This window comes from Neltuma alba, unplaced genomic scaffold, assembly GCF_004799145.2.
Source record: "Neltuma alba isolate B1F8T4 unplaced genomic scaffold, ASM479914v2 tig00013463_pilon, whole genome shotgun sequence".
NCBI classification, from domain to species: Eukaryota; Viridiplantae; Streptophyta; class Magnoliopsida; order Fabales; family Fabaceae; genus Neltuma; species Neltuma alba.
In genome coordinates, this window is record NW_021637698.1 from 40582 (window position 1) to 57096 (window position 16515).

The 16515-nt window shown below is 36.5% G+C and overlaps 2 protein-coding genes across 5 annotated transcripts; one reads left to right on the top strand and one right to left on the bottom strand.

Annotated features, from left to right (window-relative positions):
- The first annotated feature begins 634 nt into the window (after positions 1 to 634).
- On the top strand, positions 635 to 14979 carry LOC114737558 (DExH-box ATP-dependent RNA helicase DExH6-like). Of its 4 annotated transcripts, none has more exons than XM_028925510.1 (14): positions 4849 to 5175; positions 5466 to 5556; positions 5711 to 6023; positions 6172 to 6246; positions 6472 to 6516; positions 8419 to 8509; positions 8613 to 8671; positions 9139 to 9294; positions 9908 to 9960; positions 10510 to 10543; positions 10687 to 10776; positions 10856 to 11857; positions 12874 to 13992; positions 14387 to 14979. In XM_028925510.1, the coding sequence occupies exons 1-14, from the start codon at positions 5052 to 5054 to the stop codon at positions 14651 to 14653; spliced, it is 3519 nt and encodes a 1172-aa protein (XP_028781343.1). In that variant the 5' UTR covers positions 4849 to 5051; the 3' UTR covers positions 14654 to 14979. The 4 variants fall into 4 exon arrangements, with proteins under 4 accessions (XP_028781345.1, XP_028781343.1, XP_028781342.1 ...); XM_028925509.1 differs by having other exon boundaries at positions 4851 to 5175; positions 6469 to 6516; XM_028925512.1 differs by lacking the exons at positions 4849 to 5175; positions 5466 to 5556 and adding an exon at positions 635 to 640 and having other exon boundaries at positions 6469 to 6516.
- Positions 664 to 3514, bottom strand: LOC114737559 (pentatricopeptide repeat-containing protein At5g27110). The gene has a single exon (XM_028925513.1). It carries the CDS (start codon positions 2871 to 2873, stop codon positions 744 to 746), a length of 2130 nt encoding a protein of 709 aa, XP_028781346.1. The 5' UTR covers positions 2874 to 3514; the 3' UTR covers positions 664 to 743.
- Positions 14980 to 16515: the final 1536 nt, after the last annotated feature.

Genomic DNA, 16515 nt, shown 5'->3' on the forward strand with positions numbered 1-16515 from the left:
TCTAATAAAAGAATACCTATGCTTTAGCAAAAATACATATATATATTTGCGAAATATTAGTTAACATCAATATAAATAATAGAACTGCTTGTTTATAAGCCGTATAAGCCAAGAACATGATTCTCTTGAGGTTTCATGCAAAAACAATGGCAACACTGCCTCACTGCACCTAGTTGGGCGATGCTTGTCAAATTGCCTAAATCACATCAGTTTTTCGACCAATGTAACTATTATTTACTGTTCATTTAACATATATAGATATGATTTATAATAAATCATAAACAATGCAATCTTTGGTTAATTTCTCAAACTTGAGGTAATGTATAAATAATTTGACTAATTTTAAGTTACAACTAAGGTCAATGCTTACAAAAACTTTTTTGAAAAAATTATTATGAGGTCCAGAGAATGAAGATAATCATTAAAAAATCTCAGTAACAGGTAAACAGTTGAAACTTATTGTTATTTATTATTAAGCTTTTTTTGTAAATATGTTTCCTACCTTTCTGCAATTCTCCCAAACTATAAAATTCTTTCATCTTTGACTAGATAGCACGGGAGAAGTCTGCAATAAAGCAGAGGAAGGCTAAAATTTCTGTTCATCCGTATCTCCTTTTTTTTTTAGCTTCCCATTTTTTGTGTTTGCTCTGAGATTTATTTGGGGGGGGGGGGAAAACGAGTTGCCTGGTACTGCACAAACGGATCACTGTTTCAGGATCCACGTCATGTTCGTCCTATGAAGCCTATCCATACAAGCAATAAAACCCTGCTTCATTATCAAGATGATCTATGAATGGCAAAAGCTCATCTTTTTCCATGTGATTGGTAAGATTTGCAAGGCATTCATTCACTGATTCTATTTGCCAGTATGAATTGTCTTCAACAAAGAAAGGATGGATCTTCTGATCAATCTCAATCCAGCTACATCCTGGTCTCTTCTTTAGTCCAAGCTCTCTCATCTTTGATCTTACTTTCCGCATCTCATCCCATTTCTGAACAGAAGCATAAATGCTTGATAGCATGATATAAGTTGAGTGATCATCCGGGTCCTTGTCGACAAGTGTTTCAGCAATTTTAACTCCTAAATCAAAATCTCTGTACAATCGACATGCAGAAAGTAATGTGCTTAACAACTCGGTATCATCCCTGATTTCCGGGTCTCTTTGCAGGATCTCATAAGCTTGATGCAATCTTCCAGCACGTCCAAGAAAATCAATGACACATGAATAGTGTTCAACTCTAGGTTTGATGCCATAAACATTGATCATTTGGTTAAACAGAGAAAATCCTTCGTCAACCAACCCAGCATGACCGCAAGCAGATAATATGGCAAGAAAGGCAACTCCGTCAGGTTTCACATTGGACCGCTTCATTTCGGCAAAAAGCTCCAAGGCTTCCGATACACAACCATGAGATCCATATGCGGTGATCATGGAAGTCCAGGACACCAGATCTCTCTCTGGTAAGCACTTGAAAACATCAAATGCTTCATCTACAGCACCACACTTTGCATACATGTCAAGGAGAGCCCCCATAACCACTTCATTGCTTTTGAACTTCTTCTCAATGATAAGATTGTGAATCTCTTTACCCTTTTCTAGCGCTGCTAGTTGTGAGCAAGCTGCTAAAACACTGGCAAAAGTAATAGCATCAGGTTCAACATAAGCTTCTTTCATTTGACTAAAGATGCTAAGGGCTTCGAAATACATCCCTGCACTCGCATATCCCGAAATCATAATATTCCAACCAACTGAACTTGTCTTTGGTGTTGTTGTAAAAACATTTTCAGCTGACTTGACCCTACCACATTTGAAGTACAGATCTAAGAGTGAGCTATTGATAAAAATATCAGGCTGTATCCTGTTTCGTACTATGTAACCATGTATGAGTCTACCCTCGTGAAGACGGGCTGACCGTGAACAAGCCATTATTATGCTACTTATGGTAGTCGAAGTTGGTTTTAGACCTTCACTGTGCATCCTGTTAAAAAGTTTAATACACGAAATACTGTCACCTTTCAAACCATAACCAGCAATCATGGAATTCCAAGCAACTATAGTCCTTCTCGGTATTTGCTCAAAAATCTCTTTGGCCATTTCTAGATCGCCACACTTTCCATACATGTCAACAAGAGCAGAGCTAACAAAACTATCCGAAAGAAACACACTACCTGCCAATTCTTTATGAATTTCTTTTCCCCTGTCCAAGTCCAGAAGTCTTGCACATGATGAAATAGCAATAGTGATTGTCACAGAATCGGGCACAAAACCACATTTTCTCATTGCCTCAAAATATTTTAGTGCCTCTTCAAACTTTCCACAATGGTAATAGCAAGAAATTATTGAATTCCAACATGCCACATCCTTTTCCAGCATTTCATCAAACACCTGGATCGCATGCTCCAACCCATTGCATTTAGCATACATACTCACAAGAGAGCTTCCGACTACAACATCCATTATAAACCCACTTTTTAGCAAACACGCATGAAAAATTTTTCCACAACCAATTCTACCCTTTGCTCCACAGGCCTTAAGAACATTGGGGTATGTGTAAAAATCAGGCTTTAAGTCAGGGTAAACCAATAACTTATTAAAGAGGCTTAGCGCTTCAGTGTACATAAAATTCTTAGTGTAAGCCGCCATAAGGCAATTCCACAAAGATATCTCAGACGGGTTTGCAACGGAACAAAAAACATGCTTGGCATGATCATAAAGGTGGGCAGAGAAGTAAAGGCTAATCAGGTCTTTGCATAAGGCAACATCATTTTGCAATCCTAAAGTGACAACCTTCTGATGAATGAGCTTCCCCTGCTTCAGTGACTTGGACGCAATGCAGGATCTCAAAAAGAGTAGTAGTTTCCTTTTGTCCATTCAACAAAAGAATGAGGAGATAATAGATTTTGTAATTTATCTAAATTGCGCTCCAGTGGAGAGAGGTAGATATGCCTGCATTTGTATGATATTAGATTTACAGAAAATACTAGTTCGAAGAACTATTGGAGCCAATAAAGTGTATGATACGGAGTATGAAGGATGGAGGCTTGCGCGCGGTAGATGGAGAATTGTGCCCGGACATACACAACGCCCCAACATAGAGGTTCTGCGAGCATGATGCCCCATCAAGGGGGCTCTGCGCCGAGCACGATGCCGGAGAAGGAAAGGACGTCGCCATAGCCGGAAAAGAAGCCCCTTAAAGCCGAAGAAGAGTTCGGTGCTTGGATGATCGTAGGATGAGGCTCGGTCACCAAAAAAGAAGCTTTAACCCAAAGGATAATGAGGGAGACCAAGGCAAGGGTCAAAAGAATACCAGGAGGAGGAGTTGGGGAGCCTCATCTTCACCATTTGGAATCTTCACAGATTTAGAGGAGAAGGACGGAGGCGCGTCAGAGGGCTACAAAATTAGCGAAGAAATGGGTTCTGGTACCTATGCAAAAAAGTCGAAAAAGGCTTCGAAATATGTGAGGAGAAGAAAAGCCATTTGTGGCAGCAGAAGGCTTGTTGAGAAGACGTCGCCGTCGCGTCTGAAGAATAGAGAAGATGGAGGCGCAAGACGCAGGCACAATCGGCGACGGCCAGCCGTTTTTCTCTTTTTTGGGATTAAGGCCAAGGTTTTTATCTAGTGGGCCCAAGTGCAAACTGGATCTGTTAAGAAGAGTGGGCCCACTGCCAAGTCCACATTTGTTGCCGGGAAAATGCCCTTTAACTAGCCAAGCCCACCTGACCATACTGTGGTGAAAACAAACTTGTATAAATTGGGCTCTGGTGACGTAGGCCCAACTGGAGCTTTCTTCTACGTTTTTAGTGAAGTGGGCCCAACACGGCCTAAAGATGCCGAAGATAGTGGGCCTGACTTGCATTCAATGGACCTTTCTAATTCCCACCAACCCCAATTTCAGTTAACCTAGCGAACCACAAGTCTCTTCAGTTGCTTTGCCGCACTACGCTAGCTTGCAAGTTGCAGCCTGAATGGAAAGGCATCCACATGCTTACTATTTATAAGCACATCCCATATAAATTGAGTTAAATTTTTTTCTATATATTTATCCCATATTACGTATATCATAGTTTAAAAACTGATTATAAACCATTTTAAATAAGTCGTAATGTGATGAAACATAGCATATGATAATGCAAGTTGCAACCTGAATATTTCATATATTATACTCCTCCGGTTCTATAAGGGTTTTATAGTTAGGACCGAAAGAGTATTATGACTGAAAAATTGTTGTGATTTATATTTAAATAAATGTTTATTAAAAAAAAAGATTAGCTTGAAAAATGAAGGTTTTCTAGATGTTATTACAAAATAGGTTTAGATTTAAAATAGACACAAAATATATTAAGACTAATAAATTTTCAACCAGCACATTCATGTTGAGGGGGAAAACAGCATATAAGCATTTTTTTTAATACTTCATATTATATTATTAGCTCTTCATTGATATAATAATAAATTGGTCTGATAGTTAAAATATTTATGAATTAAAAGAAAATATGAAATAAATAAAAAAATTTGAAGCCTTGGTAAAAATAATTCTTCTTTTTTCGCCAACGCCTTGATAAAAATAGTAAAAATTATAATAATATGAAAATATAATTATATATTCATAAAATTATAATCATAACAAGTCGTGGACAGTACTACGGATGTAAAACTTTTTTCTCGACCACCTATACGCAGGTAAAACTAAGCAAGAAAAATACCGAAGTAATTAATTTAATTATTGAATATCTGATAGTTAAAATATTATAATTATGGATATAATTTATTAAATCTTTATTTTTTGTGATTTGAAACAAAGTTGAAAAAGAAAGTGATTCCGAGGGCATTGCGGAGCGGCCGAAGCTGAAGCGTAGGGCAAAATAAAAGCACCGGAAACAACGAGAGCCATGCGCCTTAACTTGTAGAAGGCCCATGACTTGCCTACTTCCCGCACAGCTGGGTTTCTGAGACTATCATTCTTCTTCTTCTTTCCATTTCTTCTTCGTCGTCAACCTTAGCCTCTCTTCAGTCTCATTTGGAACCTTCGGTGAGATTTTTACGATACAATGGCAAAGAGGAGTCGCTCCGAGAAAGGACTGCCACTTCAGAGCCAGAATCCCACAGTTGACGAGCCCACACGGATTCGACTTAACCAGATATTACAGGAGTTTAAGAACTCTAATGAAAAAGGTATTTCTGGATCTTCGAATGCCCCATGATTTGGTGTTGTATGCATTTGTTGTGGGATGCAGATACGTGATGTGGGATCTGTCTTGCGTATGGTTTGAGATAAGAAATGGACGACCTTGATTATTGGTTATATGATTTGTAATTTCTTTCGTAATTTATTCTTTATAGGTTCATGAATTATGTTAAAACGGCCTATCAAAAGTGATTCTATTCTGTCTCTTACGTTCGCATGGTTTGCTTAGTTTCCTTCTATGTTTCTGACTGAGTTTATCTATTCTTACAATCCGCAGAATACAAGTTTGATGCCACTTTATCCAAAAATGAACGTGCTTTAGTGCACCAAATATCCCAAAAAATGGGTATGAAATCCAAAAGTTCTGGGTGAGTGTTACTGACATTATTTGTTAGATTTTACATTTCAGGCTGCAAGAATTGTATTCTCTGTTTTCTCTCCATTGATATTGGCGCTATTTTCACGTTCTTACGTTCAATTTGCTCTTTATTTTCTCTTTTATGGATTCTACGTTTTGTACAGGACAGCAAAACAACGTCAAATATCCGTCTTCAAAACTGTACATAAGGTTGACGCTGATACAGGATTAGAAAATCTTCCGTATTTTGCATTTTCCGAAGAGGCACAAGCGGTACTAGGGGTTCTATATGCCCATCATCCACCTGGTGATGGACAGTTGGTGGAAGAGATGGATAGAAGACATAATGACAAAACTGATAAAACAAGACAAATTAAAGATGATACTTTCAGCAAGCCATCCATGAGCAAAGCTGAAATCAGTGAGAAATTGGAAGCATTTTCTTCTAGAATGAACAAAACCCCCGCCAAACGAAAGGTTCTATTATTTCTTTTCCGCATGTTAAGACCTTTATGAATTCCATCGAGTACATGACATGTTGTTACTCTTCTTCCTGCATTATTTGCAGTGCTTGCTAAATAATAGTCCTGCCAATGAATGGTTTGTTTGAATTCTGATTTTGCAGATCACAGCACAGAGGTCTAAGCTTCCAATTGCAGCATTCAAGGATGTGATCACATCAACTGTCGAATCTCACCAGGTTATTCAAATGTTTTGACCTGAGTCTTTTTTATTTTTTCAAATCTTGATTGCAGATTGCTATATGATTAAGCACTGAAAAAAGTTCATCGATATTTTAACTATTTACATCCAGTGGGTTAATGTGTTGGTTATTAACCCTTCAACATAATTATCCAGCCAAATATGAAAGTTAGATTTCTTCTTTTCTTTGGTCTCATGGTTCTCTTCATGCGTTTTAAAGCAGGTAGTTCTCATATCCGGTGAGACTGGTTGTGGAAAGACCACACAGGTTATAATTCTTTACTTTATCTCAATTCTGCCACAACCACATATAGTATATAATTTGTCACCCTCTTTCAAAACATTTTTTTTTTCGTATTTATATTCTTGTGATTTTATCATCGAAGATATAATTTTGTGGTGTGAATGGTCCCCCCCTTTTTCTTCAAGCTGTTCTTTTTTTTGCGCTAGGAAGTAAGTTAATGAAACTGTTGCACTATATTATCTTAAAATGATGTCTAAGGTCTCTTTGACATCATATTTGTCTAGTTGAAGCTTAGTTTTCATCTTATAATTTGGATTTGTTCTTCGCTGTTTGATTATCATGGTCATTTGACCTATTGGAGGTATATATGATCAGACTACACATAAGCGGTTCAACCAATCTCTTTCAATGTGTCTTGGATTGCTTGAGTTGATGGGTGCTATAGAATGTATGAACTTATTTTGGGAATAAAACACTTGAAGCTGTTCCTTTTCCCCTTTTTTTTTTCCCCAATTATAGAATTCTGCATAGAAAGAGACAGGAGTAGCCAATTGGAACTATGAATAACGATAGACAATCAACTAAGGAAAGGAAGAAAGCATATGCTTCGAAAGCTATAGCTCATTACACAGAACTAGTAAGCCATAATTGCTGTGTATCTAGACAAGGACAGACAATCAAAATGCATAGGAAGTGATAAATTAAGTGTCAGAATGTGGTCAGGTGGTTTGGACAGCTTCTTTTGCTAATTGACAAAAATCATGAGGTATTACGTCATTGTTTGTTCACCTTGGGCAATGGAATGTAATGGGATGTGGATATAATTGATTTCTGGAGAAAATTGAGATGATGAGGCAGCAGTGAGTTGTAAGCTGAAGATCTGGAAATGGGCTGTATTTCGGACTTACTGCTTAGGACCACTTGGCCTTTGGGAGTTTTACAATCTATGAGGATATTGGTTCCATAACTCGAGGGGATGATGCAGGCAAAACTGTGTTCTCTCATGCTTTATAATACGTGTGTATCTTATACATTTTGAACAGCAAGTTTGGTTTGGATATTTCCCCCCAAACACAACTGACTGAACTGATTGGTTCATACATAGAAAAAACTTAAGCAAACCAATATTAATATGTTTAGATTAGCTTTTGAGGTGCTTGGTTTGATGAGTCTTGATCGATTTAGAACACTCTTGTAGGGAATGATAACGAGTAGTGTGGGAACTTAATTTGGTCTCAGATGGGTGATAGGAACAAGATTAGGTAGTTTAAAGTTGGAGGGATTAGTGTGCATCTTGGACTCTTGGCAAGTAATTACTCCCTCCGTTCCTTATTATAAGAGACATTTGATGCTTATGGTATGTTCCTATATATAAGAGACACTTAAAAGTTGTCTCTACCTTTTTGTGTTGATTTCCTATTTTACCCATATTTATTGTCTCCAACTCACACTCTCTCTCCTTCCCACTTCTCTTTCTTTTAATAATTTAATTGTTCTCTCTCATGCTCTCTCTCCTTATTAATGAGGGCATTTTTGGAAAAAAGATTATACTTTTTACACATTGATTGTTCTTAACTAATTTTAACTGTTTTTTTTATCAACGTAATTCGATTATTCGTCTCTTATAATAAGGAACGGAGGGAGTATCAATTTATAATCTTGTGCGTTTTTGTTGGTGTTTGAAAAATCGGTTTTTGAATTTTACTAGTTCCTATATACTGCCATAGCTGTTATGATTAACTTCATATTGGGCTTGTGTGGTTAAAATTGTGGATGTGCTACGACGTTCTTGATATTTCATGATCTTGGGTTTGACTGACTCAGATACTTTCATCTCTTTGAACATGCAAGGATCTCCTAAGCTTTGTGAAACATTATCCATTTTCTGTGATTGTCATGTTTATCTTAATATTAATTGTGATTCAGGTCCCACAATATATTTTGGATCATGCGTGGGGTAAGGGTGAGGCATGTAAAATAGTTTGCACTCAACCTCGACGTATCTCTGCAATGTCAGGTCTGCAACTCATGCACAATAGTTACACATTTATGTATTCGTACGTGTTGATTTACAATCTTGATTCACGTGTGAAATATTTTCATCTTGTTTTGGTATGCAGTTGCTGAGAGAATTGCTAGTGAGAGAGGTGAGACCATTGGAGAAAATATTGGTTATAAGGTATTTCTTTGTTGATGTATGTGTCAAGTTCATCTTGTTTTGGATTCAATGATTGCATGGGAATATTGGTTTTGAACATTTTTAAGATTGGATCTGTACTGCTTCAAGTGAAGCACACGTACATGCATGCATGAAATGGTGTATATCCCTTTTAATTATAGATTTTCCAGGATTTCAAGGTCATATTGAAGGTTTACAAGTGGCTATTGCACTCGAAAGTTTCCATTATATTACAAAATTAACATATGCAATGATTTTCAAATATAATAAGTCATTAACTTGATTGCTTGCTTTATCATGTGTTATCAATATGGTAATTATTTCTAGTTTAATGTTCGGGTTAATGAATATTACACACTGTGGTGCGATTTCAAGCTGTGAACCATGGAAGAGTGTCTGGCCTTTTATGAGTGCGCACATCACATGATAACATAGTAGTAATTATGCTTTCCGAAATTGAAATCTAGATACGGTTGGAAAGCAAAGGTGGAAAGAATTCATCAGTCGTGCTATGTACAACTGGAATTTTGCTGAGGGTCCTGTGCTCGTTTTCCAAATGTTTGAGTAGATCAAATACAGGAACCATGAAGAATAATGAATTCGAGATCACTCACATAATTATGGTACTTCTCTTACTTTGATTTACTTGATTTTTTACAGCTAGAAGCAGAATGCATGTTTGTGGCTCTCAATCTTGCTTGTACTTTTTCGCCTTAAAAAAAATTGTGCGAAACAGGATTCTATGCTTATCTCCTGTTGCCCTGCCAAACTGTGCCTCCCCATACTTGCATGGACCCTGTAATCCCACATGGTCAAACTGTTTAGTCCTGTGCCCCCAAAACTGCATGCTCTAACAACTGAAATTCATTAAGGAGATACCTAAATACTGATACCGATTATAGAGCCAGAGTTCACCATTAAAGCTTTGTTGCAGGACATTATATTAGAAGCAGAGCTTAGTCATTATTGCTTTGTTTAAGGGTATTTATGCCTTATGTATTCTTGATAAACCAGCGTTTAGCACAGGTTTAGAAGGATCTCTAGCAATTGGCATGTAACTATAATGCTTCTATAAATAAAAGCGTGATCTTTCTCACTCTACAACTCTGCTCCATAAAGTGTATTTGAATGTCTCATTATATATTCGTTTGGAGCCTTATGATACAATGAGTAATGTGAATACATGTTTTGTTTCCTTGCCTTCGCAAAACCTGATAAATTTCATTGCATATTCAGGATGAAATTCATGAAAGGGATCGGTACTCAGACTTCATGATGGCAGTTGTTAGGTACAACGTGATGGAACATCTGAACTCTAGTGTATATTTTTCTGAAATAGATAATTTAGAGCAAAGTTGACTTGTAGGTCATAATTTGCAGCACTTATTTAAAACTGATATTGAATGTTCACCTTTTTTGAATTTTAAATAACAACTGCTGGGATGATTTTTTTTTTTTCCCTTTCTTCTCTAACACGGTTTATTATTGCTGTTTTTTCCTGTTTTTCTGCAAGATGATTCCTTTCTTTTCATGCTTTTCATCATTTGCCTTGGATTTTCTTGGGGAATGGATTAGCTTTTTACCATCTATTTTCTCTTCTGAAATATTTTTTATACAAAAAAATGAGATATTATTAATCCCCAAACAATGTGATCTAATCTCTGTTGCCCCATCAAGAATGATTTTTGAAAGGTGATATCTTGAGATGAACATGTTTGAAGCTTTACATTTGATCCCAAGATCTATGTTCATTGACTAAATGAAGATATGCCATTTACAATGTTTTTCTTACATGATATTTGGATTAATACATTTGCTCCAATGCAACTTACATGCAGAGACATGCTCCCTTCACACCCACACCTTCGCCTGGTTAGTTTGAAGTTCTTGTATTTATATTTATTTCCTTATTTCACTGTCATTCAGTCAAGGGATGCTTTGATTTACTGAAAATTCCCCCCCACCCTGGGTTTTCTTAATATATTTGAACTTCATCCCTTCCCTCAATTTTTCAGATACTAATGAGTGCTACCATTGACGCTGAAAGATTTTCCCAATATTTTGGTGGCTGCCCAGTTATCCTTGTTCCGGGGTTTACTCATCCGGTATCTATATGGTTCTAGATTGTGATTTGACTTTTTTTCCAGTGACATTTTTTCATAAATTTCTGTGCTCTTTCTTCAGGTCAGAACTTTCTATCTGGAGGATGTTCTTTCTATTGTCAAATACAAAAAAGAAAATCATCTTGATAATGCTTTATTAAATAATGTGACTGACAACAATGATTTAAGCAAGGATGATAAAGTTTCTCTTGATGAAGCTATTCATTTGGCTTGGTCCAATGATGACTGCGATCCTCTCTTGGAGCTGGTTACTTCTAAAGGATCCCCAAAGATCTTTAATTACCAGCATTCATTGACTGGCCTTACACCATTAATGGTGTTTGCTGGAAAAGGAAGAGTGGGTGATATGTGTGTGCTGTTATCCTTTGGGGCAGACTGCCATTTAAGATCCAAAGCAGGAGTGACGGCACTGGAGATTGCTGAGCAGGAAAATCAGCGGGAAACTGCAGAAATTTTAAAGAAACACAGAGATTCTGCATCTTCAAACTCCATGGAAGGGCAGAAGTTACTTGATAAATATCTTACAACAGTCAACCCTGAAATTGTCGATGTTGTTCTGATAGAGCAGCTGATACGAAAAATATGTATGGACTCAAAGGATGGAGGAATCCTTGTTTTCCTTCCAGGTTGGGATGAAATAAATAGAACTCGTGAAAGATTACTCCAATCCCCATTTTTCAATAATTCAAGGTTTACCATTATGTCTCTGCATTCAATGGTTCCAGCAAAGGAGCAAAAGAAGGTTTTTTTGCACCCACCTCCTGGTTGCCGCAAAATTGTTCTTTCAACCAATATTGCTGAGACTGCCATAACTATTGATGATATTGTCTATGTCATAGACACTGGGCGGATGAAAGAAAAAAGTTATGATCCATATAGTAATGTTCAAACTCTTCAATCATCTTGGGTTTCAAAGGCAAGTGCTAAGCAACGTGAAGGGCGTGCTGGCCGCTGTCAGCCTGGAATTTGCTATCATTTGTATTCTAAGTATCGAGCGGCTTCCTTGCCCGATTTTCAGGTTCCTGAATTAAGAAGAATGCCTATTGAAGAGCTTTGTCTGCAGGTACTACTTTTCTCCCTCTAGTGATAGAAATTCAATGATAATGTGGGAGACTACTCCCAAAATATTGTAATGATGAAAATTGTGAGTGACCTTGAATTCAGCATATTTTTATACTACATTGAATCAGTTGGCTTGACTAATTTTCCTGTTTTAAAATTGTATCTATCACTGTTCATTTACAGAATTTTTTGTTTGGAGTGATTGAAAACAATGATGCCTTAACCGGTTGTTCATTATTGAATAGTGGAAAAAAAATTTAAATTGTATAAGGAAAAAATAAGAAACAAACTTATCGGCAAAAGTACACTTTTGGTTTTCTAACTTTATACAAGATTTCAGTTTGTCTCTTGATTTTATAGTGTTTTTTCAGTTCTCTAACCCTAATACCATTTGTCTCATGTGATGATTTTTTTCATGCCAATTATTGTTATTTTAAAGAATCAAACTTAATATCTCAACATTTGTGAATGTTTTATCAACATTTAAAATTTCAATATCAACATTTTTTATTAACATTGTTTGGGTTAAAGAATGACTCCTTTGGTCCTATTTATAGGGCAGAGAGAGAATTTTCACATGAATGTACAACTTTACTCTTCATTTATTATTGTGGTAACTTTGTTCTCATAAGGTATATTGTATATTAAATAGGGATAAAGTTAGAAAGTTGTTAAATTTTAAATGAGAGTTAATGAAGTTTAAGGTTTTTATTGATCTGTGTGAAACATGTTGGAAGTGACTTATAAATAGAACCAAAAGAGTAAAAAGACATTTTATAAAATTAAAAGGCCAGAATATATCTTATGTAAAGTTAAAGGACCAAAAATATATTTGTCCAAACTTATCAGTGGGGGGTAAATCATTTTTGGATTTATTTTTTGCTTTGGGGAACAAAGCTTGTTATTATTATCGTCAGGGCCTTTTTGTCATGGGAAAAAATTGCAGTAAATAAATTGATTTTATATAAATGACCTATTTCCTTGTGTTGCTATTGTTTACTGCTTGTTTTGCCTCAGGTGAAAATGATTGATCCAAGCTGCAAGTTAGAAGAATATTTATCGAAGACACTAGATCCTCCTGTTTTTGAGTCTATACGAAATGCCGTCGCAGCTCTTCAAGATATTGGGGCATTATCAATTGATGAAGAGCTCACGGAGTTAGGAGAGAAGCTTGGCTCTCTTCCTGTTCACCCCTTAACATGCAAGTTAATTTTCTTCGCTATATTGATGAATTGCCTTGATCCAGCATTAACTCTAGCATGTGCTTCTGATTATAGAGACCCATTCACCATTCCCTTGTCGCTTGGGGAAAAGAGGCTAGCTGCAGATGCGAAGGCTGAGCTTGCTTCTTTGTATGGGGGGTATGGTGATCAACTTGCTGTAATAGCTGCATTTGAATGTTGGCATAATGCAAGAACAATGGGTCTAGAGTCATGGTTTTCTTCTCAATACTTCGTGTCCCTCACCACAATGCATATGTTACATGGCATGCGGAGACAACTCCAAACTGAATTGATTCGAAGTGGGCTTATTCAAGGTGATGTTTCAAGATACAATGTTAATTCACACAACCCTGGTATACTCCATGCAGTATTGGTTGCAGGTTTGTATCCAATGGTTGGAACATTGATTACGCCCAAAGGTGCAAAGAGAGTTGTTGTGGAGACTGCTAGTGGTCATAAAGTTCGGTTGCATCAACACTCTGTAAATTATAAGTTGCAGTCAAAGGTAGCTGTTGGCCGCCCATTAGTCGTGTTGGATGAGATTACCCGTGGTGATGGTGGTAGTATGTGCACAAGAAACTGTACGCTTGTTGGATCACTTCCGCTCTTACTGCTTTCAGGAGAGATTGCTGTTGCTCCAGCAGAGGATAATATTGATGACCCCAATGGTGAGGATGATGACGAAGGTAGTGAATCTGATGGTGCGACTGAAGATGACATTGAGTTCGATAACAAGCCCGGTGAGCATTGTGAAAATAAGTCCTGTGAACAGGGTGAAGATAAGGTGATGTCTTCTCCGGATAATGCAGTTAGAGTCATCATGGATCGATGGCTTTATTTTGAATCAAGGGCACTGGATGTTGCGCAGTTATATTGCTTGAGGGAGCGATTGTCAGCAGCAATATTACACAAAGTAAGTTTCCTCATTACTACTTTAATTGAAAGTCAACCTCAATTGGACCAGGTTGGTCCAGACCAAAAAATCATGATAAGGTCAAATGTTGCAGGTTATGGCCGCACCTGGCCTGATTTTAATAAAAGAGTTATAGACTAATGAATTTTTTTTTTTAGGGAAAAAAATGCAGTTTTATATGATTCATGCACAAATTTTACTTTTTTAGATGTTTTTGTTTTGAAAAATAAGGAGAGGTCTGGCCTAACCTGGCCCCACCAGGGCAGAGGCTTCAAGTCAGAATCCGGGACCTCTTCTTAGACTTATCTGGCCCATAAACACTTCTGGTTATGCAATTCCAATTACAAGTTGATGATTCTCTTCTCTACATGACACATTGATTTGATATGTGTAGGTATCACATCCCAGGGAACCCCTTCCTCCCGCATTAGAAGCCTCTGTAAATGCTATAGTGCACATTCTGTCTAGTGATGGTCTCTTAGGCATGCCAGATCAGTTCTCAAAGAGTGGTGGCGCAATGGCAAGTCTTGAGGTTCCACTGGTTTCTGCTCAAACTCAAACAAGCCAAAAGAAATCTCTCTCTCTTTCTTCATGCCGTCCTTCAAATGGGAATTTGGAGAATCATGCACCAAATAGCCAACATGTATCCTCTCGCAGGTGAAAATGGAGGTGGAATCTTTTTGGGATGGTGATTGGATATTTTGATCACAGGAATATCTGTATTTCCTCTTGCTGCATGCCGTTCCTCAAATGGGAATTTGGAGAATCATGCCCCAGATAGCCGACTTTTAACTCGCAAGTGAAGATGGAGGTGGGATCTTTTTGGGATGGTGATTTGATATTTTGGTTACGGGAACATCTGTAGGGACATTGAACTGTTGTTAACTAGCTAGTTTTAACATGGACTCTTTGGTCAGAAAATGTTATACAAATTCAATCATACGTGAAAGTTTCAGTCAGGGTCCCACATAAATTTTACATTGATCCCCTCTTTCTTTTGGCCAGACACTGATCCTCTCTCTCTCTCTCTCTCTCTCTCAAACTGCTATTAATCTGCCATGGTATCAGAATCCGCTATTGTGACATTCGACGTGAAGCGCCAGAAATATAGGCTGTCCTGTGTAAGAAACAACCGTTTCACAACCTGGTAGGCCTTGACTCTCAATTTTACAGAAAGAAGGCGGAAAAAAGAAGAACAAAAAAAAAAGAACCATGTCATTTATCAACATTTGATGAATAGGAAGAGGCACATAAAGCATCTTTACATCTTCAATGTTTTTTTTTTTAGCCGCCTGAACATCTTCGATCCTGTCCCCGTATCCCTCCAAGCTTTCAATTTTAGTAAGAATTTAACCGCTACACTCCTAATTATTCTAGAAGTTATGTATTAAACATTTAATCATTATAATGTGGGTGTTTAGATGAAATCAAAATTATAATTTTAAAAATGATTTTACGATATACATATACAAAGTAAAAAGCACTTTTCTTGATACACGCTTATTTACACCAACTGCCTGATATTAGACCAAGTTTGAATGGGTTGTTTCCAACATTGACAAATATGAAAAGAGAACCACTAAAGAATACTCTGGTTCTGTCACCCAAAATAAAAAAAGGAAAAGTCTCGTTCCAAATCTCAGGAACTTGGATTAAAAATGATAAATTACACGCATGTAGTGAGGGCTATGTTTTATTTAATTATGCTAATATACTAAAAGGCAAAAGTGTATCTTTAGTCATCTAACTTCAAAGATTTTATTTTGATCCGTTAATCTTATAAAGTATTTTTTTTAGTCCTCTGGTCATAATATATTGAGTCTCAAATGATAATTTTTTTATACCAATCATTATTATTTTAAAAGAATTAAATTTAATGTAACATTTAACGATATTTTGTTGACATTTTAAATTTTAATGTCAATATTTTTTGTTAATAAAACTTGCCACCAGGTAGCCATAGTAGAGAAGGGCTTGAAAATGTGAAAAGCCCTTGGCAGAAAGAGTAATGTCCAACGCTCACCAACATAAAAGGGTAATCAAGGTAATTATTAATCAATGAATATAAATACTATTGATATGTAGCATTAAAAATAAGAGATAGAGACTAAGATTACACCTGAAAAAAATTATTAAAAAAGTATTTAATATAGATAGAGACTACGATTGCAACTGAAAAAAATTATTAAAAAAATATTTAATATACGAAATTGTTTGTTATATTTGAATATTTTTATAAGGGCTTAACAAGCACTATGGTAGAAATAGTAATGCTCATCGTTCACCCATACAAAGAGTAGTCAAGGTAATCATTAATCAACCAGAAGATAGGTCCCGTTTGATATGTAATATTAAAAATGAAAAATAAGAATTACAATTACAATTAAAAAATCATTAAAAAAAGATTTAACATGAAAAATTGCTTGTTATGTGAAAATAGGATTAGGAAATACTACCTCCTCCCATGACATTCTCTAATCCCACATAAATAGGTTCGTTCAATTCTATGTAACAAGCAATCTC